At 40.1% G+C, this 27,875-nt stretch overlaps 2 protein-coding genes across 2 annotated transcripts in view; one reads left to right on the forward strand and one right to left on the reverse strand.

The window, feature by feature from the left end:
- Positions 1-6,238, reverse strand: part of MDN1 (midasin AAA ATPase 1) — a 94,079-nt gene extending 87,841 nt beyond the window's left edge. The window contains exons 1-2 of the mRNA XM_066315141.1: positions 6,137-6,238; positions 531-757 (exon numbers count right to left, since the gene is read on the reverse strand). Coding sequence (XP_066171238.1) covers positions 531-757; positions 6,137-6,238 — 329 coding nt within the window. The remainder of the gene's footprint in view (positions 1-530; positions 758-6,136) is intronic.
- A 260-nt stretch (positions 6,239-6,498) lies between these two features.
- CASP8AP2 (caspase 8 associated protein 2) lies at positions 6,499-27,075 on the forward strand. Its single transcript, XM_066315143.1, has 10 exons — positions 6,499-6,836; positions 7,976-8,054; positions 9,155-9,235; positions 10,609-10,709; positions 11,872-11,946; positions 13,150-13,265; positions 15,062-17,574; positions 18,585-21,483; positions 23,060-23,159; positions 24,444-27,075. The coding sequence occupies exons 2-10, from the start codon at positions 8,006-8,008 to the stop codon at positions 24,498-24,500; spliced, it is 5,991 nt and encodes a 1,996-aa protein (XP_066171240.1). The 5' UTR covers positions 6,499-6,836; positions 7,976-8,005; the 3' UTR covers positions 24,501-27,075.
- Positions 27,076-27,875: the final 800 nt, after the last annotated feature.

Consider the following 27,875-nt stretch of genomic DNA (forward strand, 5'->3'; position numbering starts at 1 on the left):
AGATCCCCCAAGTGCCCCCAGATTCACTTTCAGGACCTTCCACCAGAGGACTGGTCATGATCCACAGTGCTGCAACACAGCGTAAAACTCGCCCACACCAGGGGAGGTACCTGGGCACTCCCACCTGAACCTGAGTGCTCATTAAGCCAACAAATTTTGTGTTCCCTTGGGCTTCCCCCACCTCCTGATGGATCAGCACACTTCGACCATCACGGACACTGAAACTGCAACAATCAAGTCTCGCTGCTGGATCTGTGGGTAGTGAGATCTCTCTATTCTTACCCTCTTTTTTCTTTTCCCTTATACATTTTCTTAAGTGTTACTTTTTAGGTTTATATATTGCTATAGTTCTATAGATAATAACTAAAATGGCTACATATCTCCTTTCAATTGCAACCAAATTGTTCTAAACTGAGCAACATATACGTGTATATATATGTATATATATGTAACGAGAACCTGAGTTGCCTTGCCTGCAGAGGTAGGCTGTAACACTTTCAAAGTTCAAACATTGACATCCCATTACTCACGGCAAAACATCCGGGTGGTCAGCAACCAGCTTGCTCATTGCTACACACAGCCTTTCATGCCGATCATGGTTGATCTGGCCACCAGCCTTAATAGCTTCTGCATTTCTTTCCAACAAATCCAGCAGGATGGGCCGAACTTGACGGCCGATCAGCAGAGTACATTCTTTATCCAGCAATAACTGCGCTAAAGTATTGAGGATGCACTGACGATCCTGCTGAGTCCAAACCTAAAGGAAAGGGAAGTGAAAATGGGTTACGTGGAACATTACTTTGACTTTTAGCTTCAGAACTGTTCATGCAGGAGTCAGAGTGAATTTTATAGGAACGAACAGTTCAAAACCAGAAGGGAGTCCAAAATCGCAAAACAAGCACTCAATCGATACAGTTGTTCTCCATATTAAAAAAAAAAAAATTAAAATACCGAATGAGTAAGATGCAGAATGATACGCTAAATAGGAATTACAAAGTAGTCCCAAAATCCTAAATTATACTTTATAACTGAAAGATAAAGCGATTTGTAATTTTTTTTTTAAGAAAAATTTGGGAAAATGTTGAAACAACTAACACATCTTTCTTCCTAGAATTTCCATTGATCTTAACAGCTTGGTCTCATGAGAGCCACAAAACATTTAAGAATTTGACTTCTTAAGTTTAAGTGGCTTCATGTTCACTCTCTCTTTACAAAAAAAGAACCATTCAATCAGTCATGATCACAGCCTTATTTTCATAGTTCTGACAAGAATTACAGCAAGCAATGCTCTTAATAAGAAGCAGCTTATATCTGCAGTTTTGAAGTTGAAATTCTTTTACTTTTTATTCTGTCATACAAAAACGGTCATTTAGTTCTTTAAAATACAAGGGAAACATATTCACATCTGCTAGAAGAAAGGAAAAAAACCCAACACACCTACGCCTCACATCTCCCCCATCTAGCCCCCCCCACCCCCAGCCCTCCAATTTTGTTACTGAAGAACAACCCATTTCCTGTGTTACCCTTAAATTTCTCTTCTCTTTGAGCTCATGTTCCTACCCAAGCATCTCTCCACTTCCATGATGTTTAACACATAGTGTTGTATAAGTAATTTTGGAAGTCGGGATTATGAATTTGCACTGTAGCTGTTTTGCTCTTAACTCAGATGCTCCATGCTCCCCTTCCTCACCGAGTTAACCCTTACCCTGCTCAAGACAGAAATATTCTGTAGTTCTGTAAGTCTTTTGTTTCAGCACTACATGCAGCCAATTCCTGCTTCTCCTAGGCTTTAGTTATTCGGGTATGACCTGGTTGGTCCTGGTCTCACAGACAGGATGTTTCTTGTTGCAAGAGTGCAGGCTCCTTTGATTATACCACTGTCCACACCTTTCTAGAACATACCCAAACCTGTTCAAGTTCCTTGGTCTCCTGAATTTGAAAATACATTCATCCCAATACAGCATTAAGGAGCCAGGGAAACTGAGGTGTATATATATACACTACAAATATCAAAACCATCAGACTAACTGCAAGCAGTTTTCTTACAGGCCTCGTGTTTGATTTTACAAACATAAGTTTATCTGCCTCTCATCTATCAGAGCAGATCAAAAATAATTTTAAAAATGGAGCAAGGCTATGTTCATTACGGGGGATCAGACTTTGACTGGCAAAATGACTGATAAGCACTTCAAAGGCAGAATGGTTCAAAAGAACCAGAAGTAAACTCCACTGGAAAAATAAAAAGTACCCCCAGTTTTCAAATCAGTTCCATTTTTGGCGACCCTCACAAGGCACAACAGGGTGTTTAATTTATTAACCAGAGCTTTGAATATCAAATAAAGCCAGTTAACAATAAAATAACAAGTAATGTGACTGACTGAGTAAAATTCTGTATTTACATGTCTATTGTACAACAAATTCATGCCATTAGCAATTTCGTGAGAGGAAGCAGTTTTTAATCATTGTGTGCAATACCCTTAGGACATATAAAGCTCTTCAAAAATCACAGTGGCAACAAAGAGACTGTATCTGATTTCAGAGCCATAAAAATTTTACAGAAAAGCAGAATACTGTCAGAGGGCTTTTTTTTTTTTTTTTTTTTTTTTTTTAAACTATACATGGCTTTATAAAATAAAGTGTTCAAGTCTGGGATAGTAAATCTGCACCTGTGGTTCAAAACAGCTGCTTTAAAAAAGCATCACAAAAGACTGTGCCTCCAAACACAGAACACATACATACACTGTCTATTATTAATGAGACACATGAAGCAGACACAGCTAGGATTGAGACCTGCAGTCAGACACAATTCCAGCTGCTGCTCCAGCAGCAGGATGCACATCTGCCTCCCAACTTGTAGTGTGCACTGAGCAAATGTGCTCAAGGAACAGATATGTTTAACGATACCTAGCTTAATCCAAACTCTAAATTCATAAAAGAAAGGATTACAGCAATGTGCAAGCTGGTATCATGTGAAATCCACACTTCTGCTCAGGACACACAGATTACACCAGATTTAACACCGGGATACTCCTAAAGAGCTGGAGGGCATGAGGGCCACACTCGGGAAATCTTTCTTCCCCTCAAACTCAGGAACTCATGTTCTCATCTCTGTTCCCTCGGGCAACTGTATGACTGTGGAGCAAGATGATCCAAATTAGTCCTTCTTACAAAGTCTAACACTGGGTGGGAAAGTGGCATGGATTTTCCAAATCAGCACTCTCACTGGGTTCAAGATAAGAGGAGCAACACAAATGAGTGGCTTGGCCTTGGCAAGAGGCTAGAAGAGGGAAGGGCAGCACCACTCTTTTTGGCAGCTGTTCAGTTCAGCAAGATAAACCAAAACACGAGCTTGCACTCTTCCTATAACCCACATAGTTCAAGGGGGGCAAAAAAAAAAGGCAGGGGTGATATGCAGTCTCACAGGGAGCACAAGCTGGAACCTCCTAAACCTCCTCCAACACATCTTTGACAGAGCTGGACAGATCTCTCCCTCACAAGAGAGCATGCAACCAAGAAGTTTCTTGTTGACTTTGTATCATTGACATAAGGTGTGCCAAAAATCACAGCTCTTCAAAAACTAGCAGAAAGAGATGACAATACAGCCCAAGATGGAAGCCAAAGTGCAACACACATTCCCTTATTTTTAATGCTACACAATGTAAAGTTGAACTAATCTCCAAGTAAAATGCTGAATTAACGTTTTAGTATGAAGAAACTTCTGCCTTAGTTGCCAGAGCATCAGGACATTTTTCTGACAGACAATGGGTAACTGTGAATTTGAGACCACTGGGTCACCTCCTTTTTCCTACATTTATTAATATAAAGGAATAAAGGCATTTCTCAATGTCAAATGCTAAGACTGAAGGATTCTAAATAAGAACTTGGAGTTAGTATTAAAACAACTTTCACTGCTACATAGAAAAATGAAATGAAAAATGAAGGATGCCAAAATAAATCACCAACAATTTAAAAAAGAAAATCAAGAATGCTGTGCTCAAGATCTCCTGTCCACTTAGGACGGTTGCACAGACTAAATAAATATCCAGAGGAGTCAGGTTCTTTGTTATGTATCTTTCCATACAAGCACAGTGGTAGATGCAAAGGACAGAAACAAGTTAGTGTTTTTGCATTAAAGTTCCATTTCCAGGAGTGTTTTAACCTTCACAGTGATTAATTTCTCTACTGAAATTACATGATCACAAGCAACCAAAATACATACATTTGCACAAAATTCACATTTGGAATTCTATGCAGGAAGACTTTTTGGCAGACCTCTGGTAACTCAGAGCCAAAAGCACATTCCAGCAGTTTGTGGAGACCTATTGCTTCTACAGTTTGCTTAAATTATTCAAAAATGTAAACGTGGGGAAGAAAGACTCATTCAGAACGCTTTTCAGCCCATCTTCCTAGTTAAGAGCAGAGAAATTTGCTGTATCTTTGCAGAGTTCATGGTATATAAAAATACTTTACAGAAAAGGCTCTAATTGTTCTACATACTCAAGCACAGGGAACAACAAAATCTTCCACGACCACATGAACTTTGCCATACTATGAACATCAAAAGACTGCTCCTTACTTAGCAGTTGTGGGCAAGTTTCATTCCTTTATGGAATACTGTTGAAGAAGTAATTTGCCAGAAATACATAACAATGCTGTACAGCAAAGAGAGCTCGAGATTTCCAGAATGCATGATTCCTAGGTTATATACAAAGCAACTTGTAGGAAATCAGGTATCACGTTTAGAGATAGAGTTTGTTGACTGGCAAGACATGTTTAAAATAATGCTAGAGCTGTCACTTCCAAGCCTGGAAACAGCAACTCAGTTTTCAAAGGGATGTGCCATTGTTAAATAATGTGCTGTTCCAGACTCCCTCTATACAATCACTCTTTAGGAATTTCCACCTAGGAAGGCTTTTAAACCAGAAGTGTATCTCCAAACAGTCACCAAGAGGGAAAGGGCACAGTGTCTTTCCCAGTCTCAGATCTCGGTGACTCACTTTTGGTTCGCTGCTCCATCTGTCTGCTACAACTTGCATCCACATCATCCTCGTTTCTATTTCTCAGCAGCTTCTCCCTCTTGAAAAGCAACTCTTCATCACTGCTTCCCACCAATTAGGTTTCACTCAGGACACTATAAATTCGTGTCAATTTTACTTTGATCCTGTGATTTGCAGCGAGCAAAGAAAGAGCCATCTGTCTACCAACAAAGAACCATGAGTACCAGTATGAAAGTCTTCCGTAACTATAACTGAGACAGCAATTTAGGCTGAAAGCGAATATTCTGAAAAAACATGATACTTTGGACTTTTCATCTTGAAACAACTGGGACATTTCCTAGACACTCGAAGAGAAGTAAAGACCCTGCGTCCCAAAACGTGTACACATCTTAGGGGCTTAAAAGCCCTATCATGATAAGTATTATTAAAACAACATCTGATGTGCTGATATTCTGTGACTACATGTCCTCAAGCATTTCAGAGAAAGAAAGGAGATCGGCCTTAACTCTCCTGGAAAACAGGTATGCTTTTCAGAGCTAAGGCAGCCTAAGCATGAAAGTGACTATATAGGACCATGTTTCCAGCATCATTACAACCTGTGAGACTGTGATTAAAAAAAACCTCAAAGCAAAGCCAAGAAAATCCATGCTTTTTTTTATTCCACATGCTATTTTCAGACAATTAAAGAATACAGGCAAAATAGCATCAGGGTACGGACTAGTTACTGTCTCAGCGCTTGATAACAAAACGCCACCTCTTGCTGTCACGCTTCCAGAGTCACCTCAGGGGACATGGAAGGAAGGGATCGAAGATTTTAACTGAGGGCGAGGCTCAGCAGGAAAGATGCCAACATACAGAAGAAGACCTTCATCATGGGCTGCATCCCCGAAAAGGGCGAGGAGGGCAAGAAACAGCATCAGAGAGAGAAAGCGAGAGAGCGAGCGGGGATTAGCTCCCGCCGGCTGCCCGAGGGCCAGGGACGGCCGGGCAGGTCGGGCACACACAAAGCTGCCGGGAGGCGATGGCCGCAGGAGGGTGCGCTCCCTTCGCCCCACAGCGGCCCCTACGAGACCCTCCCCGACGGAGGGAGAACGGACGCCCGGGGGCTGCCACCGAGCGCCGCACCGCCCGCTCCTCACCTGCTTCGCCACGAATCTGCTCAGCTCCACGCCGCTCTTCTCGTTCCTGCGCGCCACCAGCTGCAGCGGCTCGGCCAGACGGAACCGCAGGTCCGCCGCCATCCTGCTGCCGCTGCTCGTCCGGCGGCGGGGACAGCGCCGGGAGGGGCGCGGGGCGCGCAGCACGTGCGGCGCGCGGCGGACGCGGCACCACCGACTTCCGCTCTGCCGCCGTCACGGGAAGCGCGGCCGCGGCGCCGCCCCGCCCCCCGCCCTGCTGGACTACAGCTCCCGGCGTGCACCGCGCCATTCCCCTCTCCCGCCGCGGGCGCCGTCAGGCAGTGGAGTGAGGCTCTCCCGCTGGCTCCGGACTTTGGAAGTCCGCGCGTGTGCCGCGTCCTTGGCCTGCCCTGCTCTCTGCTCCCCAGAAAGCCATCTGCCGCTGCTGCCGCAGGAGTCGCCTACCCGCGAGCCCTTTAAATCTGGGTCAGGGAGGCGGCCGAGGGCGGGCGGTGACGGACGCGGCAGCGGGTGGCCCCGGCTCGGGCTGCGGGAGCGTTACGCCCCCGGCGGCAGCCGCTCGCGGAGGCCGAGCGCGGCTGTCGGGCGGTAACGATGCCCTTGCAGGGGGTTGGCAGCGGGATCGGCGACGGCACCAGCCGCCGGGATTAAACCTTGGGCTTCCCGGGAGCACCACCGCAGCAGCGGGGAACGGCACCAGGTGAGCGCGCGTGTGTCGTGCGGGGCAGCCTCCAGCGGCCTCGGCACAGGCCTACGTGACTAGCGATTGTCGCGAGCTCCGGGCCGGAGCAGGTGAGGCAGGTTCCCGGCTCGTCCGGACGGGAGCAGCACGCGATTTCCCGCGCTCGGGGCCGGGCCGGGATGGAGCCCGCGGTCAGAGAGGGGCGAGGGGGCGGGGCCGCGGGCGAGGGGGCGGGGCTCAGCCGCCCCGCGCGCCTCACTTTGGCGCCAACTGCTCGGGGCCGGGGGCTGGGTTTGTGACGTCACGGCGGCGGATGCGCCGTGCGGCTGCGGCCGTTGGCTGGCGCGGCGCTGGCCCCGCCCCCCGCGCCCGGCCTGCGGCACCGCGGCCGCGGCGTTGGCCCGCCAGTGCTCCCGGCCTGCGCGGCTCCCGCGCCCCGACAGGACACGGCACGGCGCGGTACTGCCGGCGCCGCACCCCCCTGGGCACGGCCTGCCCGCCCCGGGCTGCCGGCGGCTGTGGGTGCCGCCACCGGGGGTGCTCCTGCCCTGACCCCCGAGAGGTCCCGAGCTCTTCCGCCGTGGCAGGAATTGGGACTGCGGGAGCCCCTTCCCGCCTGTGCAGGGAGGGCGAGGCCTGGGGGCGAGGAAGGGCCGCTGCCTGTGCACGGGCCGGGCGCTGCTCCGTGCCTGTGGCAGCCCCCCAGCCTGGGCCGCTCCCAGCCCCCTCCTCCCAGCCCGTACTGGTTGGACTGGTGGTATCAAGACAAGGGGAATTTGCTCTTAAATGATCAGTAGGGAAGAAATCAAAATTATCAAATCAGATTATTTTAACTAGGTAAGATGCACATTCAGATAACATGCTTGTAGAATGCAGTGCTGGTTTTAATATCAAAATTTCTTTGTAGGATCAATAAGTGACAGTTAAAGATCTTCAGGATGCTTATTCAAGTAACAGATATTTTCTTATGTTTCTTGAAAGCTGATTTTGATACCTTAATCCAAGAATTTTCTCATTCTAGTGCTGGATTTTATTGAAGAACAGGGACCACAGGTAGCTCAGGTATAATTGATGTACTTCAAGATGATGCTGCTTTATGTTGCTCTTTTGAGATTGTGAATTAATTGGTTCCCTTTGCTCTGATATTTTACTCGTAGATGGGGAAGCCATAGGGAGTTTGGAGTATCATGGCAGCGGATGAGGATGGACTGGGACTGTATGATATCCGCTACAGTGGTAAGAAGTGTTAGATTACTTTCTGATTTGTGGGCAGCTAATGCAAGCAGTCTTAGGCAAACAAATAGGTCCAGAAATAACGTACAAAACAAATTTGAAGTTGTGACAAATACTTTAAATGTAGCTTTAAATGTAATTAAATGGCTCTGGCACAATACCATGCAAGTCATATCCCATTACTAAGTTTGTATTTAAAATCATACCTATGTACTTTGGATTTCTGGAATGCTTTGAGGTGTGCCCCCTGGTCTCTCCCCTGTCTTCCGTAGTGTATAATTTAACCTTGAGCTGTATCTTAATGAAGCTTCCATTGGAACAGTTAGGGGCACTCCTCCTTTGTTTACTGTTTCTAAGAGCCAATGTGCTATCAACTGCCACAGTACTCATAATCAAGGTACTCTTTATTTCCAGCTCTACATTGGTTGATTTGACACATGTTTGGGAGATTCCCAGCCTCAGAAGGACTGTGGATATTGATTACTTCTATAAAGAAGTAATATTTGTTGCAGAAATGGAGAGGTTCACATAGAGGAGACGAGAGTGATAAGAGGCATTGGAAAAAGACATGAAGAGAGACTGAGGAGATTTAGATTAAAATGCATTTACACAACCAGTTAGTGTGTGAGTAGATGGTGATACTAAAGCAAATTGCTTGTATTATTTTACAGATCGCTATAATACTTTATTTTTAGCAAGAAATCTTTCTTTTAACAGTAGTGGTTTTATCATACCAAATCTTTTATTTCTGTTTTTGAGTTGTATAAGTTTTGTATTCAGTGTATTCTAGAAAACAGTTTCAACATTAGATCAAGTTTACTTAATTTATCATTTTAAAATCTATTTGCCATATAATTTGCTTTATGTACTGTTCTTGTAGTATTTACAAACTGATTGTAGCAGACTGTCTTTGCTCCCTGATGACTGTTTCCTCCACAGTACCAGTAGTTTCTTGGATAAAATTCCCTTTTTACTTGTCTGTACTATTGCTTTTACTATTTTTTACTAGAGCTACACTTACTTTATGGGAAAGGTGGAGTTTGCAGTTTACTGAATGATTACTTTGGCCCTTTTTTTTTTTTTTTTTTTTTTTTTTTTCTTAGCTGAAGCTTCCCCCTTCAGGGAAGGAGATGAGAGCTCGGTGGATATTTATGATGGCTTGGACAGCAGTTTGTCTGTTTCTGGTGGGTTAATTGTGTCTCACTGCTTGGCTTGGAACATTATGGAGTCTCTGCTTCTTAGGCTGATTTCAAATAAAACAATATTTAGTTTTAAGTTTACATTCAGCTGGTGTAACATATGCTTCAGTGAACAACTTGTTTAAATTCAAGATGTGTGTATTAAGGTGTATAAATGCAACGGAGAATTCTTAAATCTATTAGCTGAATAAATGAAAGACAGTTTTCCTCTGATATTGGCTATTTGAAGATACTTGGGCGTGTAAAGGGGTGCAGAGAAACCTTAGCTATTTTATCTGTGCCTTGATAGTAGGACATTTTATGTTGGAAAAAACCCCTTTATTTTGTGTTTTTATAAGCTTCAGGACCAGATCCAACAGTCACTGATCACTAAATCCCCAGTGACAAATCCAACACATACTTTCTATGGGATAAAGTAAATTCAAGATATCTTTTCAACCTTTTGTTACTTTCCAAATACTTTGACATGCTAATATAAATTAATTTCCTCTTTTAACTTCTTTGAAGGTGAGAAATAAATGGATCCAGCATGTTAGTTTTCGTGAGCCTTAGAGTACTGTTGAACAAAATGCTCTTTCTAGTACTTGAGCAATTATTTCTCTCCTGATACTACTGCTGTAAGACCACTGAATTTTTATTAAGAACTGTACTATGTCCTACGGACATAAAACATCTACATATCTTTTTCTCATTTTGCATTTTGTATTTTTTAAGTTCATATTTCTTCACGTATTGGGATGCATTGTTTAGTAAACATTAAAAACACAAGGGGCAATAGCAATGCAATGAAAACATTTTATATAGTCCAGTTTTGAGGGACCTTGGTTTTTTGAATTTGCAGAGAGGACTGGTGAGATCTTGCCTCTGTACACATGAAATATTATTTATATATCTTCTTGCATTGTGTTAATTATACATCTTGCATTATGGAATTGTCCACAGGATGGAAGCACACCTTTGATAGCTGACTTCATTTATTTGTCTGCTAATGCATCTGTATTTCAGGGGTGTATAAGCCAGGCCCTGTCAGTTAGATGTATTTGGTGAATGAAGCACCTAGGCTGATATGAGGAAAAAGCACTGTCTTTAAATAGTTTGGGTGTTGGCTTGTCAGTTGGTGTTGGTGGATTGGGGTTTTCATTTCACTTTCATTTCACTTACAGATGGCTATTTTAAGAAATCTTTATACGTTATTGCAACACGACATGAGCGTGTCATATTTCTTTATTTATGTGTTGTTCCCTTGTAAGTGCAAGAAGTAAAACCAAAAAATGCGCAGACAGTATAGAACAGTGTACACAATGCAACATGGGTAGAATAATACCTTCTTCCTTATGTAATTGCTTTTCTTTATATAGACAATTTTGCTTCAAATACTACACCATCTAGAAGCAGCTTAAATTTATTTGATGAGATATTAATTGAAGAAGGGACTGCAAAGAAAGCATCCTATGATGAGGTATGTATTAATATGGAAAAAACCTTCTGGTCTTTTGGGGAGGTGGTTTTGTTCCAAATTTTCTTGTGTAAAAAGTAAAGCACAGGAAATTCTGTCAGCATGCTCACCTTGTAGGAAAAATAGACTGTTTCTCGATAAGTAACAACAAGAGTGTGCTAATAAACTCTTAGAACAAGTTCACCTGAACAAGTGAATCTGTCACTCTGTGGCATGATCTGTTCCTATTTCTCATCCTTCACATGCAGTTAATTTATCAGGTGTGTTATGGGAAAATGTATTGTGGTTTCCCTGTAGTCAGGGATCTGGTCAGACATCTGATACAAAGCTAATCTTCACATTTCTTCCAGAAAGTTTTACCAGAGTAAAGGAGATAAATCCGTGACCTCTCTTTATATGTTGTTAAATTCTGTCCTTGAGACTGAAGATGGCCGTGCAGTAGGTAACTGCTTCTAGCAAATCAAGACAACACTCACTTCAGTAGCATCATCAGTCCTGGCCTGTAAGACACATTTAAATGGCAAGAAAGCAACAGGCATCCACAGATGTTATAGAACAAGCAGGAGTGAACCCTCCAGGACACCACTGAGTAATGAAAGTATCACTTTGAAAGTTGTTGAGTGTTTGAATGGAAGTTGTCCATTCTTCTGCAAAATCTTTGTCACTATCTACTTCTAAAGAAGAACTCATGCCAAATTTATTTTTCATTGTGATCTCAGCAGGATTGCGTCCTTTGCAGTCTATTTTTACAGTCCAAGTTTGTTAGTAGTAACTTTTTGTTGTGTTTTTCCTTACCTGTTTTGTATTGCATAAAATCTGACAAAAGAGTCCCCATCTATTTGGCTCTCAGAACTCCTGCTCCTTGGTAGCTGTATCTTTAATTTCACAATAATATGGCTTCCTGTTATTCTTAACCTGTTACTGTGAGGCAAGCACACATAAATTTCCTTTTATCTGAGTGTTTGTGTTGTTTTGGAGACCTGTATACTAATATTGGGGCATATTGAAGCCTTTTGTTTCAATATGGCTTTCATATGTTTCTTTGGAGGAAAAAACTGAGGTTTATAATGTACATTAGTGTGTTAACTAACTATAGATCTAGAGAAGTAACTCTTCTGTATAATTAAGTCCACTTCTATGCTGTGAATTTTTCTCTCTTTGACAGTTGCAGGCAGAATATGGAAAATGTCAACAGCAAATCAAAGAGCTGATGAAGAAATTTAAAGAAATACAAGCACAGGTATTGTAGTTCAAAGTGAAATACTGTCAAGATAATGCAAAGTAAAATGAATACTGCTTTGGGAAAGCAATTTCATGTGCATTCCAGACTTGATCCATTGCATGGATGGTTTGCAAAGCACCCCTCTAGATGCTAGGAGCTTGGTCTGCCTAGGATGGTTGGTGGGGAGAGCCTACTGGCGAGATCAGTAGGTAAATTAATTTGTTTCACAATGTTGTGTGTGGTAAGACTTTATTTGGTTAAAAGCTATTTTCTATCTTCTTAATTAGAAAGTAAACATGTCAAATGAATAGTTATTAGAAAGGTATCTAGTACTCTTGTTTTTTTAATGCACCAAGGACAGGCTGTAAAGGTAAGGTACCTGAGCTGTCGTTAGAACCTGAAGCAGATGTCTGTGTTGCTTTGAGCATAGTGCCATTCTCATAAGTCTGAACTGCTCTTCAGCTTGAGCTGGTGTTCCCTTGCTGTGCCATTCTGTAGAGCTGAATTATTTGGGGCAGTTCTGCAGTGTGCTCTGCTGCATAGTACACATACCTCCTCAAGGTCTGCAATGGTAAGCAGCTGCTGCCCTGTGACACTTCTGTGTTGTTTTCTCAGAACTTCTCTGCCTTTCTGAGAGGGCTTTGCCGGGGACAATTGTCAAGAGAAGGGACTATTTCTGGGATTGACAGGGTTTTGAATATCATTCCTGGAAATGTTAGAATAATAAAGCACCCAAACTTGGTTTCGATACTTTGAAAGAAATACAATTAATTACCCTCTTTCTCTGAAAGTGCTTGTGAGCTACATCTCTCATTTGATGCAGTGACCAAGAAAGCAATAATCTGAGTAAAAGAATGAAGCAAAGAGGTGGATTATAATTTTTTAGCTCACTTGTTTTATGGCATATTTCAGTTTTACTAAATTCTATGCTTGAAATGTTTGAAATAATTACCAGGGCCACAAACAGAAGCATAAATGTGAGTAATGTTAAAAAAAAAAACCACAAACAAAAACAAACCAAAAAAACAACAATTTTTTTGGATGTCAATAATTCTGATTTCTTCAAAAGAGTTTATGTATGTTTTATTGTCATTTTGCCAATGATGGGACATTTTTCTAGTGGTTGTCTTGCACTGTTTTTCGTTACATGTTTGGATGACCAAGTTAATTCTTGTTTTTTTCCCTCTCCCTCTCTCGTGCTTATGTATATATTTCAAATAGAATATCATTCTACAGAATGAAAACCAGGCTCTCAAAAAGAATATTTCAGCCCTTATCAAAACAGCAAGAGTGGAAATTAACCGTAAGGATGAAGAAATCAGTCATCTGCATCAAAGGTACAAATAGGCACTAGAACTGAAAACATGCTTTTGGTCTGATCATGTATAGTTATTAGAAATTTTTGTGTGTATTTTAAAAAAAAAAATTAATGAATAAGTCATTACTTAATAAATTACTGTGTAGTTTAGAACCAGTACAATCAGAGGAGATACCTATATCCTTTGCCTGATGAGGTCCTTGCTTTTACTTAAGAAACCAAGGGCTCTAAGTGGTGAGCATTTGCATCAATTTTTGTTTGTTTGCAACCCACTGTTCTTTGTGGGTTATCTGACCATCTTGCATGTTTGAAAGCATTATCTCACTAGTTTTGAAGCTGAATGGTGTCTATTTTATGGCCTCAGACATGAATTCACGGAACTTTTCAGACAGCAGCTGAGAAGAAATAGATTATGTAATGTTTTCTTGGCAAGATGTGAGATTCCTGTCTCCAGTGATGAGGGTTAACAACTAGAGAATTCTTGATTATTTCTGTGTACCACTAATGTTGCTGGAAGGAGCTGAAAACAGTGAAGTACAGATGGGAGAGTAGCTGACACTAAGGTTTCTGAACCACGTAAAACCAGAGCAGGGGTTTAGGATTCAGGAATGTCAGCTTGTCAGAAGGTTAATTCCTTGGTACTTGGGACACACATCATTGGCTTGTTTGTATTTTGTTTTGACCATTTGATATTTTCTTACACCAAAACGTGTTGAAAAGAAGGTTCCTTTGACATTCCTGTGCTAAAGGCCATGTGGATATAAACTATGCAGGTTTCTTTGCTAAATACAGAAAATTACCAGGCACAATGTGATGGAGGTCAAGGGGTTGTGTCGTGTAATTCTTTCAGCTGATCAGCTTTCACAAAACAGCAGTCATTTTCACACCTTTGAGTGCAATATTCTGAATTTCAAATTAAATTCTTGGAAAAATACTTTTTTTTGTTTTGAATGTTTGACCGCTTTACATACTTTTACAAGCTCCATTGCAATAGCATCTGATGGTGGTGAAAGTCCATGAACAAGGTATTTGATCTAAGTATTTTGGAGGCATCCATCATGGAAAATTGTGAGGAAATTGGCATCTTGAGATCTTAGAAACATGCCTTGTCTGCTGCATGGTTTATAGTAAATTAGCTTTTCTTAAGCAGGACATCTATGTGTAAAGATTATTTCAAAGTTATTACCTCTCAAGGAATTATTAGTGTTCATCTCAAAAGAAACCCCTCAATTATAAAACTACAAAACCAAACAAACACATCTTGGGTACAATTACATCAGTCGCACTTTCTAAATTGATTTTTTAAATTATTTTTAATATGATGATTTCTCAGCAGTAGCATGTGGCCTTGATGAGGCTTGGTTATCATAATGTACTGCTTGTTTTCTGGAGCTTGCAACAACTCCCAAATGTATTTTATTTGCTTATTGATGGTTTTAGAATTATTATTATTTTAAATCACTAATGCTGTAAAGAATAACTTTTTTTTCCCTGGGATAGAGCTCTTTTTATTGCTGGACAGTGAATTACGAATTTGAATTACTGAAATTGTTAACCAGGCTCAATACAGTATTTTTTTCATAAATCTTGATTTTTCTTTAGATTAATTTCTTTTGGAAAATATATACATAAATTATATTCTTTTGTTCTCTGCTGATGGAATTTATTAAATGTCTTTTTATATCATCTTTTCTTTCAGTTTGAAATTGAAAGTGTTAACAATTTTTACAGATACATGGATTCACTGCAGTCCAGCTTTAGTTATGTTTAAATAAATTTTAAAATAACATAACTATTTTCCTTTTTATAAAACAGGCTATCGGAATTTCCTAACCATCGAAGTATTTTCAGCAGAACATACCTTCCAGGATCAAATAAAACAAAAGATTCCAAATTCAGACCTTCTGATTTTGGTGACAATATGAAGATGGAGCATAGGATGAAAAATGACTCTTCCAAAGATGCATACCACAGTTACTCATCTCATAACACGGACAGTGGGAAGTCTGGCTCTGAAAAAAGGAACACTCCACTTTCGCTGAGGTACCCTCCTGAAGAGCTCTGCAGTGATGGTACTCACACGTGTGCACTGAGCTATGACCATACCTCCAACAAGGATAACAGAAAGGAAAGAAAAGAAACTAAAAGTAATGAACAGCACAGTAGGGGAAATGTCAACAAATACAAAAGAGAAGTACATCAGAGCCCTGGAAATGATGGTGACAGTGAGGAGGGGAATTTGGATCCTCAACACAAGGTAAAAACCCTTTCAGAGAAGGCTAGTAAAAATGACTTGCAACAAAAAAGTCAGAGCATGAAACTCAAATGCAGTCCAAGTGTAGAAAGAAGAGTGGAAAGGGGTGTTTCTTCCTGGGAGAAACAGACAGCTGGTAAAGACAGATTTCAAACAAGAGGCGAATTGTATGCTGATGAGAGATCACAAAATGTATTTAAAAAGGACATTAAAACACATGATAAAGGTGAAAAACATGCTGGCCAAAAAAATAAACTGACTGAGAAGGTGCAAGAACAACCAAGGAGGCTTGGTAGGGGAAGCAGTCCACACTCCAAGAATGAACATTCAAAGAGTCTTCACGAATCACATAAATGTCGTGTGGAAGAGTCTAGGAAAGTAAAACACAATGGCTGCAAGAGAGACAGGGGAGGAGATGATCATACCTCTCGAGAAGGAAGGACTTCACCTTCTAATTCCAGCAGCAGAGAGCATAAACATTCACGCTTGAAGGAAAGTAGTAGTAGTAGACATGAATGGGAAACAGCGCATTCCAAATCAGAAAGACACAGAACTGAAGAAAAAAGGAAAAGGGAAAGAGATGATCAGGATGAAAATAGACATTTTAGAAATGAAAAAAAAGTTGCAAAAGAATTTTCTCACCAATCTGTAAAAGATTCCAAGAAAGGTACACATGATACAAAAAGTGAGAGAAAGAAATCCTGTAAGCTGGAAGAAACATCCAAAGTAGCAGATAGGTTAAAAGATTATAAGGTACCCAAAACTAAAGGTAATCGCACTGGGCCTAAAAGCAAAGACTTAAAACTTAGCTTTATGGAAAAGCTAAATTTAACTCTTTCTCCTAATAAGAAACAATGTCTTTCTGCAGTGGGTGGATTTAAAACACCTTCCCAAAAGGCCACTGACGAGGGGGGTACAGAGCTCACACTGCAAGCAGAACTCTTAGACTCTGCCCACCCTGTAGACTGTGATCCCACAGAGCACAATCATTCAACCCTGCAAGTTCTGGACACTGCAGCTCAGAGCAGCATGGAACCAGCACTGCCTGTTTCTGTCAGTTCTGAAAATGGAGCCTTGAAAGTGGCAGCAGCAGATCCAGCACAGTCTGAAGTGTTGCCAGCAGTCACAGGTGATGAACCAAGCTCAGAAACCTTACCAGAAGCAGAAGGGGATCAGGTACAGCCCCAAGTCTTGCCAGGAGCAGCAAAGGTGTTGGTTCCTGATGAGATGGAGGGTGAAATGCTGTCAGAAGTGGCAGAGGCTTGTGATCCGGTTGAACTGGAAGCCTCAGTAAAAACAGCAGCAATGACAGGTCCAAACCACCCTGAATCTTTGCCCCTGGAGGTGGTAAAGAGTGTGGCAGAGTGTGAAGAGCTGCCTGTGACAGAGAGTGAGATGCAGGATGTTTATGTACCAGCAGCAGAAGTGGCACAACCTGAACCCACAAGTGCAGTTATGGGAGACCATCTTGAGTCAACAGCGTCAGCAGCAGAGAAGAAAGGGGAAGATAAAGTGTGGCTGGCTGCCGACATAGAAAGCTCTGCAGATCAGTGTGGCTCTCAAAATGTTGTCTTAGGTGACTCAGAAGCCAGAAGTTCAGGTGACCTGGAGTCCTCTGATACTGCAGATAAAATCAGTGAAACAAAACCAAACTCTTTAGTGGAAGTAGTTAGAGATGACGATCACCTGGCTGCAGAGAATGCTGACTATCCCATTGAGGAAAAGAGTAGCTGTGAAGTTAATATGAGTACATCTCATTCTCTGGACAGAACTCTGGTAACTGATAAGGATGAACCACTAGTTGACCAGAATGCTTGTGATCTGGGTCCAGACCTAACTGATAACAGCACTGCAACAGCACCTTCTCTCAGTGGCGAGATGTGTCCTGTAATTAAAGAAAGAGAAACTAACCCGGTTTCTGTTGATGATGACAGCTCAATACTGAGCATTGATCTCAATCACTTGAGGTATATTCCAAGGGCAATCAGCCCACTGAACAGTCCAGTGCGTCCTTTGGCTAAAGCACTTAAGATGGAAAGTCCCTGTAAAGGCCTTGTGAAGACTTACAACAAAGGTACTTGTATATGTATATTCTAATTTATTTTCTGGATAAAACTTAGAAGTTCCACCCGCTCATGGAAAGCAGAAACTACTTCTTTTAACTGCTTCTTGAAAAATACAAATCGTGTCTTCTTAAGCTGTGTATATCTCAGTGCTACTTTTTGTTAGTAGTGGAAGCATTTTATGTTGCAGCCAACATTCTAGCCATTTGAATATTAGTGCTTTAAAAACTGGAGTTGGTCACTACTGAAAAAGATGGTTGAAATAAGAGTTTTGTGTTAACTTACTAAAAAGAAATACATACACATTTCTTAATTTCAGCTAGTTTTGCATAGATCTTTTTAGGTTTTTCTTGGAAATTGTGGAAGCAAAAGTTATGTAGGATCATACTCTTTCAAGTGTTTTTGAATTTAAGTCTTCCTTGTAATGTCCGGCTGCGATTTAAACAAACAAAATTCTTAGAACTTTAGATTTTGTACTAGAAAAGTGGCATTGGAATCTGTTTTTTTATGTTTCAGAGTGTAACTGTACAGGATTATTAAAACATTAGTGGGTAATTTGTTCTCAATTTGTTTTGGTTTTGAAATTGTCAAAAGAAAAGCCACCTATTGTATGTAAATGTCAGTTCATAATGATATGACAGTTATAATTTAGCTGGTACAGTAATCAGAAAACTTGTTAAAGTAAATGGAAAGAAATTTGAAACTGATGAAAACTGCTATATTTTACTTTTTCCAATTGATGTATTTGTGAGATAGGTCACGTGTTTGGTGAAATGTCGAGGCCCCTTAAATCTCAAAATTTGCTCAAAATAATTCTCAATTTGCCCTTTAAAGCTCAAAGAAATATATTAAACTAGCAGCTGCTGAAACAAGCCACCCAAACTCGTTACAGCTCAGGCTTCGTGAGTTGAAACAGTTCTGAATAATCAGTTTTCAGGAGAGACTCTTACAGGGTTTTCTGAAAATATCTGTTTAAAATTGCATTCTTTATAGTGATGAGCAAACTGTTTTCTTTTTATAGATTTAATTCCTGAAAGTACCGTGGTCATCTGTCCCTCAAAGAACTTGTCAAAGGAGGTAAACAAAGAAAATCAAAAGCCAGCTAGCATGTCTGATGAACACTTAGAGATGGAGTCTCGGCTGAGTATCTCTTCAGATGAAATAGAAGAAGGCGAAATCATAAGTAGTGATGAAGATAAAGAAAAATCTAAACCAGAGAGAGGCTGTGAAAATACAAAAAAGTCAAGACCAAAAGCTTCTTCTGAGACACGAAATTTGTCCAGCAGCCCGCAGAATCAAAATAGCAAAACTGTGCACTGCAATGAAGATAATGGAAAATTTGTTTCTGTGCAAGTAAGTGCACAAAAGAACAGAGAGAGGCATAAAAATCAGACCTTCAGATCTTCAAGGACTATGAAGAAAAACAAAACTGTTAGCATTGCTTGTCTTGAAAAAATAGTTCATGTTATTGTTGAACCATCAAATATACAAGAAATCATGCAGATGCTCAGAGCTATACGAAAACAGATGAGGAAAAGTTATATGAAGTTCAAAGTACACTTCCCAGTTCAACATTTTCACAGAATTATAGAATCTGGGATCATAAATTTTACAGCATTAATAAGATACTTGAACTTTTCCAAGATATGTGCATTAGGTGATACATTAAAATTGAATATCTGTGATATTATAGAGTCAAAACTTAAGCAAGTCAAAAAGAATGCAACAGTGGACCGTCTTTTTGACCAGCAAGTATCAGATATGAAAAAACAGTTGTGGAAATTTGTAGATGAACAGCTTGATTACTTATTTGACAAGATACGGAGAATTATAGTAAAGCTGTGTGATGTGGGAGATGAGGGTGAGGAAGGGAAGTTTGAAAGGGCTGGAAAGCAAAACCACAAGCTCAATCATAAAAATGATGTGCAGAGATCTAGAAAAAAGTCCCTGAAAGATGGTTCTCAAAAGCCTGAAGAATATATTTCAAAGCAAACTGTGGATGAGAAGAACAAGATAGATGCACCAAAAACTGCCTTTACAAAATGTCTTAATTCCATTGATAACACAAGGAATTCCCAAACAAAAGTTCACCTCTCTAAAGAGAATAATTTACAAAACACTCTTACTCCACTAAAGGGCAGTAAATATGAAAAGGAAGGACTCCAGCTGTCCAGAGACGCTAACAAGTCTGATCTTGGTTATGAGCTTCTCACAGAACAACAAGCATCCAGTCTTACATTTAATCTGGTAAGTGATGCTCAGATGGGTGAAATTTTCAAAAGCTTATTGCAAGGTTCTGATCTCTTGGAAAAAAATGGTGGCAATATCAACAGAAATGAGTGTGAATTCAGGACTCCAGAAAAACAGTTTTTAGACAGTCATAAATGCAGGGATAATGCTGCTGAACTGGAGCAAGACATTGCTCTAAAGGAGGCATGTGTAGATTGTAAACTGGAAGAGGATATTAGTTGGACTATTGTTTCACCTGTAAGAGCTCCCTCATTAGCATCTAGGCCTCAGATGCCTGTGGACCCAGATGTGCTGGATGAGAGCTGTATGTTTGAGGTTTCCACAAACTCAGCTTCGTGCAAAGAAGATGAATGCAATTTACAGAAGAATAAATCTTGCATTTCTTCTATCCTCCTTGAAGATTTGGCTGTTTCCTTAACGATTCCATCACCTTTGAAATCAGATGCTCACCTCAGCTTCCTAAAACCTGATAATAATTCCAGCTCAGCTCCAGAGGGTGTTGTTAGTGCACATTACAGTGAAGATGCACTTCTTGGAGAGGAGGATGCCACTGAACAAGACATTCATTTGGCTTTAGAATCTGATAACTCAAGCAGTAAATCAAGTTGTTCATCATCGTGGACAAGTCGGCCTGTTGTTCCTGGTTTTCAGTGCCCCAGCCTACCAATGCAAGCAGTAATCATGGAGAAATCCAATGATCATTTTATTGTAAAGATTCGGCGGGCAGTGCCATCTACCTCACCAGCATCTGATCAGATGGCTCCAGTGAAGGAGGCACAGGCATCCTCAGCCAAGATTGGAAAAGGGGAAATGAGAACTGAGGGAAAAGAAAACGACAGCCAGAGTGCCAGTGTGAAAGAAATGGTCAAACCAGATCTAGTTAAGTTGGATCACTTGCCTCATGTCAGCACTGAACAAGAGCAAAATCCTACCTTAGCTCAGCCTCTGAAAGAGTCCCACAGTAGTATTGGAAAGGAAGAAACTACTGGCTTGCTTGTAACCTGTAGAAAATCTTCAGACAAAGAGAGCCACAACACTGTAAGCCCAGATGAAGGCTCTGAGCAATGTGATGCACAGAAATTAAAAGTATCTGAAAACATAAATGAAATGCATGTTAGACCTCAAGCTTCCTCTCCTGGTGGATGCAGTATGAAGTCATCCATAACAGATGGTATTGTTAGTGGAACTTCATGTCATGCAATAGAATCCAGAGCAGATAATGGGACTCAGGAATCTTCAACAGGAAGCTCAGAAGTCAGTGATAAAAAGGAAGAACTAGAAGAGTGCTATGATTCATCTACAGACCTAACAGAAGAGCTTTCTAATGAGACTGTAGCAGGTGAATGTGATCTTGAAACAAAACCCAGTTCAAATACTAATGGAGGGTGTCAGATAAGTATAGATGATAAAACTAATAAAAAGAGGAAAAAAGAGACTGTCAAAGAGAATTCCAATTCAAAAAGGCAGCGAAAAGGAACTGAACCAGCAGGTGATGAAAATAATATCAGGTCTGAAGATAGAAATCCATCACCCAAGCAATGTTCCAGTAAGAAGAATGAGTTACAGCAGAATAAAGACTCTTCTCCCTTGGCTTCATCTCCATCATCGCCTAGCCTCTATGCCAAAAACATCGTTAAAAAGAAGGGAGAAGTAGTAGTTTCCTGGACAAGGTAATTTCTGGTTTGATCTGCTTGATTGCTTTAGGGTTTTTTTAAACTACATGAAACACTGAAAAGAGGGAAGAAAAGGGTATTTAGCTAATGACCAACGTTATTTGGTAGCTCTACACCCTTCTATAAAAAGGGGAATGGGAGCCTCCTTTTGTCAGTGCAGGATTGTTCTGGGAGATTGATGTCCATCATTTACCCACATCTCCCAAAGCAGGAGTCCTCTTGGGTTTTGTTTTGAAAGCTTATGTGCCAAGGTAGCAAGACCTACTATAATGTACTGTATGTTATTATTATTTCCCCTGCCTAGTTTAATTTTTTATATCTAGAAATTCCAGCCATGGTAGGGGATGGAGATCCTTGCTGTTCCTACGAGGCATTGGTGACTGGTGAAGAGCAGCTAAAGATTTCCCCCTCTGAGGGAAGGCATGAGAGCGAGCAGTTTTCTGTTTTCGGGTCTGAGCTGCTCAATCTGTGAAAATGTACCAATCAGCCATTCAAATCAATATATTCCAATCTGCAGGATGTGGATGACAAATGAGATGGCTTTATGTGTCAGTAATACGTGCAAAATTACTGTGATCTATTCTTATTTTTAGGAAACTATAGTTGGCAGATCATGCTGTTCTCACTAGAACTTGATACAATCAACACTTTATAACACGGCTTCAAAAATTTTCAGGACAGACTTTTCTAAACTATAGTTCAGATATAAAGTAAGTTTCTAGGTAGCATTTTAAAAGAAAATGCTACCTAGTTCCTTCATGGAAGAAAGACAGCAAAAGCTAATGTGATTTTTCTAATGTGCAAACCAACAAGGTAGAAAGAGACTTGGACTTTGCTTTATGACTATGACCAGGTTTTCAGTTCCCCAGTTTTTGTGTATCTTTTAAAAAAAATATGTTTACTTAAATAACTAGTCACTATGTTATTCTTTGCAACTGGAGAAAATAAATATAATTTATTGAAGTATGACAGGTTTCAACCAAGCAAAATTACTGTCTATACACATTTTGCCTAAATTCATTGATGAGACAAACAGGAAATTGGTCACACTTCAGAATAGACTCCTGTTTTTCTTACTCTCATGTGAACAGTAGATCTGCTCTGAGTATGTTTGTTACATTGAAGCCACTTAGAGAAGTCAAACACCTCTCTGGTTTATCTTTGAACATCAGTGGGCCTTAGGTGAAAGCTGCTGTTTAGCCATGCAAACTGAGGCATATGCACCTGGAACTGCTGCCCCTTGATGAATTTGAGTTCCTTTCAATCCAAGTTTAAATATCTGGTTTACAAGGTGGTTTAAAACTCTTTGACTTTGGTTTGGGGCTAGTTCTGTTCTGACAATCCTGCTCTTCCTAGTAGGGGTGAGCATTATCTTCACTACCACTTGTTTGTACTGACTCTATTACTCATGGTGGAATAAAGGATCCTCCACAAATTTGTTGCTGCTGTTTGAACTCATGTTCTGTAATTTGGAAATACTCCAAATATTATATATGCCTGTATGTCTGCTTTTGTTTGTGTACATGTACACAAGTATATGTATTAATATTTTAAAAATGCATTTTTGCTGTAGAAATGATGACCGAGAAATTTTACTGGAATGTCAGAGAAAAGGACCATCAAGCAAAACCTTTGTTTCCTTGGCCACTAGGCTGAACAAAAGCCCAAATCAGGTAGGTGATCATTATTCTTATATATATTACCAGCAATATTCCTACATTTACAATTGCAGTTGAACAAAAATCTTTGGAGATCTTCTGCAAATCTGTAGTTTTCTTTTCCTCATGTCTTTTTCTGGGGGATTCCTGAAACAAAAGAATCTTAGATTCTTTGAGTTGCAGAACTTACTTCTTCAAAAATATACATTATAGGGATATTGTGGGGATTCCTCAGTACCTGTTTGATTGGTACATCAGAACTGCTCAACTTTAATTCAGGTACAACAGGATTGTTGTGTTGTTGGATCACCACTTATATAAGGCAATTTTGAGAGGCCTGAAGCCTTTGCACACCTTTAATAAATCAGAAAAAGATTCAATTTAGAGCTGAGAAGAAGCATCATGATTGTGCAGAAAGGACATTTTTAATGAAGGCATTTCTTTTTTCTTTTTCACTTTTTAATGTAAAAGTTTCAAGAGACACAGATACCAAAATAATGTAAAATATTTCCAGAGGTTTGTATATAACTTTATACCTGAGTTGAGTTGCTCTCTTAATCTGTGTCCTGCAAATCTAGAAGGGGAGAAACGCATTCAACTCCATTAGGAAATCCTGCGTGATTGGGATTTGACTTTTAGGATGTTGTGTTGTATGATTGTAGAGTTTTTATGGGGTTTAAAAGCTGCTGGGGTGGCTGGTTGGATAAAACAATGTTATCTGTGCATTTATGCCTCACTTCCCAGTTTGGTGTATCATCAGTATGCTGTAGCAATATGTATACAGCAATTAGATGTACTATCGTAGGGCTGAATGAGGGTGGTGTCAGCTGTAGCTTTGTTCAGCAAAAAGATTTTTCACCCCTATCTACAGACCAGTTATGTAAAATCCCTGGCAGGCAGATTACCCCATGATGAGCAAAAAATACCTGAAGCAACAGTTTTGTGGAGTACAAAATAAGCTTTTGTCTTTACATTTGATCTTACTCATGGTTAGGTGTGGCAAATTCAGGGCTAATTGACTTTGAAGTCTTCATTTTTTCCTCCTTCTTGTAGGGAAACCTGTGTTAAACCTCTATTTGCTCTAGTGGTCTTTGATTAACTTGGAAGCTCTTTCGAGTGAAAAATATAGGAAGACTTCCTAGATGCAGTTAATCTGTTAATGATGCTCCTAAAAATTTTTTTGGAAGAAAATAGTGGTGGTCTTAAAAAAACTTGATGTCAGATCAATCTGTCTTGGTAAATACAGAAATCAAGGGCCTTAATAATATGTCTTCTTCTTTTATTTTTTTCCTCCATTAGGTTTCAGAAAGATTCAAGCAGTTAATGAAGCTGTTCAAGAAATCCAAGTGCAAGTAGACTCAAACCAAGTTGGTTCATGGTTACAGGGCATGGCTGTTACCTGCAGGGATGGACTGGAGCCACTGCATTCATATGATGGGATTACAGGGAGGTATCCAAGTCAGAATACTGAGTTTGGTAAATCCAGTGCACTGTTAGTTATTTACTTGTCTGAGTTTCCTCTGAACTTCTTTAACAGAGTAACACAGAGGGAACTTCACAAACCAAGTGGCTAAGAAAGAAAGGGTTTTGACACTGCATAGAAGCAGTGTCACTTAAAGGGGTCGTCTCCTATTAGTTAAAGGTGTTCTGTGAGTGGAGACAGGGCTGAGAGTGGCAGAGGTGGCTCTTGCTTCACTTGTTGCTAGTTCTGTGTCTGCTGATGTTGAACTGTGATCTTAAAAAGTAAAGAGTGCTTTGGAGTCCTGGAAAATGACAGGTAGGTCATCTTGGTGACTGTGGAACATATCTTAAGAAGTGAGGCCTTTTTCTTTTAAAATTAGGCAGGGCAATGATAGCAATGTTTCCAAAAGTTGCATATCTAGTGATTGAATTCTGTTGCTCAGGATCTTGTGGCTTGTTCTTAACAAACATTTGTGACAATTGTTTACTTACTAGAGATGTAAATCTAACAGCATCTATTGTCAGAATAGTCAGTGTGCAGGGTAGCGTAAATGTTACTTTACATGAATGCTACTTTGCAAAGGCCATTATGTTTTTCTGTTCCAAATTACACCTGGAAAAAGGTACTTCATCTAGGTCTTCAACATAATAAACAATCTGTTTTGTTAAAAAAAATATTGAGAAGTGATTTTCTTTTAAAATTTATTTTAGAAACAGACCTTTACAGTTTCATAAGATGTGACTTTGTAGTTACTAACCAGAAGCAAAACTTTTCTGTAAAAACAGGCAATTTTCAAAAGCTTGTCAACTTGGCATGTTTTGACAGCAATTGCATCTATCTTTACAAATTGTTTAGTGCATTAGAAATTCATTATGTTCTATTTTAAAAAATCTGTTATAACTATTTCCAGTTTTACTAGAGCATACCTAAACGGTGTATGTGTGTATATATATTTACACACACATCTCATACATATTGCTGTTTTATCCCAAATTTCTAAAGAGGTTTTGTTTTTTCTTCTCTCTGGGAAACATCCCTGGAAGTTGCAAGGGGATTCATTTAATTAATTCATTCATTTTGGGGGTTTTATTCTCTGCGGAGGATCGGAATTGCTGTAGTCTTTATTCAGTCAGAGCATCTGCTGAGTTCAGTTAGACTTCATTTAATAGCCCTCACCTAAGTGCATTGCCTTTCAACTTGGATTGAATTGGCTCTTTTTCAGAGTCCAGTGACCATTTCTTCAATGTCAGCATGTTTTTTGTTCCCTCTCCAACTAATGGGACAGACTTCTCTTTCTAATAAACCATCAGATAATTTGTCAGTGATGTTGTCACTGACCCCTTTTGGAATATTGTACATGTGACCTATGGAATGTGCTGTCAAAACAGTGCATTGTCCTTGTTTTAGGCAGTGCTCTGGAAACTGTTACAAGGAACGACTTGAGTGGTTGATGATGTCAGTTCTGGCAGTCTTCCATCATTCCTGCTTGCTTCTGAAACTCTAGCTTTCAATGATCAAATCTCACCTTCCGTGCTACACTGGCAGTGCCTGGTAATTTCAGTGGGGGATTGGTGCACCAACCCATGCTTGTTCTTAACAAATGTTTGTGACAATTGTTAATTTGTTGGAGATATAAATCTTAACTGAAACTGTTTTCAGAATAGTCAGTTTGCAGAGAGGTGTTCATGTGTGTGGAAAAATCAAGACACTCCTAAGAGTATTCTTTTAACCATATTCTTATAGATCAGTACGTGCAGAGTACTGAAGGCACTGGGGGAAGTCACTTCTCTCCACTTAAGTGCTTCCTCTCTGCATCAAAAAAGGCAGACAGTATTTTATTACAAAGTTGTTTATTCCTTATCTGTGTTTATTTACTTTCATATCTGTATAGGTGATGGGGGCAGGGTTTTACTGTTTTGAATCTGACTTTGATTCCCTTTTTGTAAAGTGTGTAACTTGGTTAATGTTCTCTCTATTGTATCTATGTGTACAGGTTCCTATGTGGTCATGTAAAATATCTGATGTTTGTATATATATAAATATATGTATAAAAATAGAGTTTTGTTTAGCCAAAGATGATTTTTTAACTATATAAAACTACAGGTTTATTTTGTATAAACTAAATAGTTTGCTTACTTGTAAGAGCAATACAAAAAATAAAACTGTTAAACACATACATTCTTGTTGAACAAAGGTTGGCTTGGAGTGGTTTTGTACTGTTGTTTGTAATTTATTTCTCCAAGAATTTTGATACATATATGCCAAATGTACTGTATGTAATTCTACAGTCTTCTTTGTGAAACCTCAGGTGAATCAAAATATTTTCTAGAACTGTTGGTTAATGGCTTGACAACTACACATGCTGTGAAGCAGCATTAAATTTTACTTCTCTTAGTTTGTATAAGTGAGTAGCTATGTTGATGTTCTGGCCAATAAACATGGAAGTTGTCGGCTGCTGCTCTGCTGTAATTACTGCTCTGAGTGCATACTGCTTATTACTTAGTGAATGTGACTGGAAATTGGAGAATTTCACAAACTGCATAAAACCCTTAAGCCACTTATGAAACAGGACCTACAACTTTAATCTTTTTTCTGGAAGCATAGGGTTAGTGTTGAATGGAACATTACAAAGGAGAAAGACCTTTTATGTAATGGGTGGTCCTTCAGGGGTCTTGCTCCAACTTGCTACTGAGGAATAGGTCTCCTTCTATCCAGCTGTCGTGGTTTCACATTTGTCAAATTTTGTTTATCAGCTGGGAGATAGGATTTTTGGGAGAAAAAGGCAAAACAGGCACAACTTAAAAGTAAGAACAGATAGATTTTATTAATACACAGGAAAGGGAAAAAAAGAAAAGACAAAAAAATGAGATCTGCTGAGACATTCAAACACACCCCTCCCCCACCCCTCCCAGTTGTTTACTTTTTCACATACTACAGAGAGAAAACTATGATTTTCAGTCAGTTTCCACTATTTAAACACGATTCTACAACAGCTTGGGAGAGGAGCCTCTCTAGGGTTATGGGGAACATGCCACAGGAAAAAAAAATCGAGTGGCTTTCAGAGATCTGCAACCGCCCGGAATTTTGCAGATTCTGTGCAGTTTCACCCATATAACAGCTTTTCACGCTGTTCATGGGCTTCCACGTGTTTGGGGTATCGTTTTCAGAATGCTTTTCTAGTACAAAACAGGGATTTTCTTCCATCTCTAAATTCACTTCTATCTCAAAAGGAACAGAAACCTCCTTATTCTTTCCCAGGAGCCAGGGAT

The sequence above is a fragment of the Sylvia atricapilla genome, chromosome 3 (assembly GCF_009819655.1).
Source record: "Sylvia atricapilla isolate bSylAtr1 chromosome 3, bSylAtr1.pri, whole genome shotgun sequence".
Lineage (NCBI taxonomy): Eukaryota > Metazoa > Chordata > Aves > Passeriformes > Sylviidae > Sylvia > Sylvia atricapilla.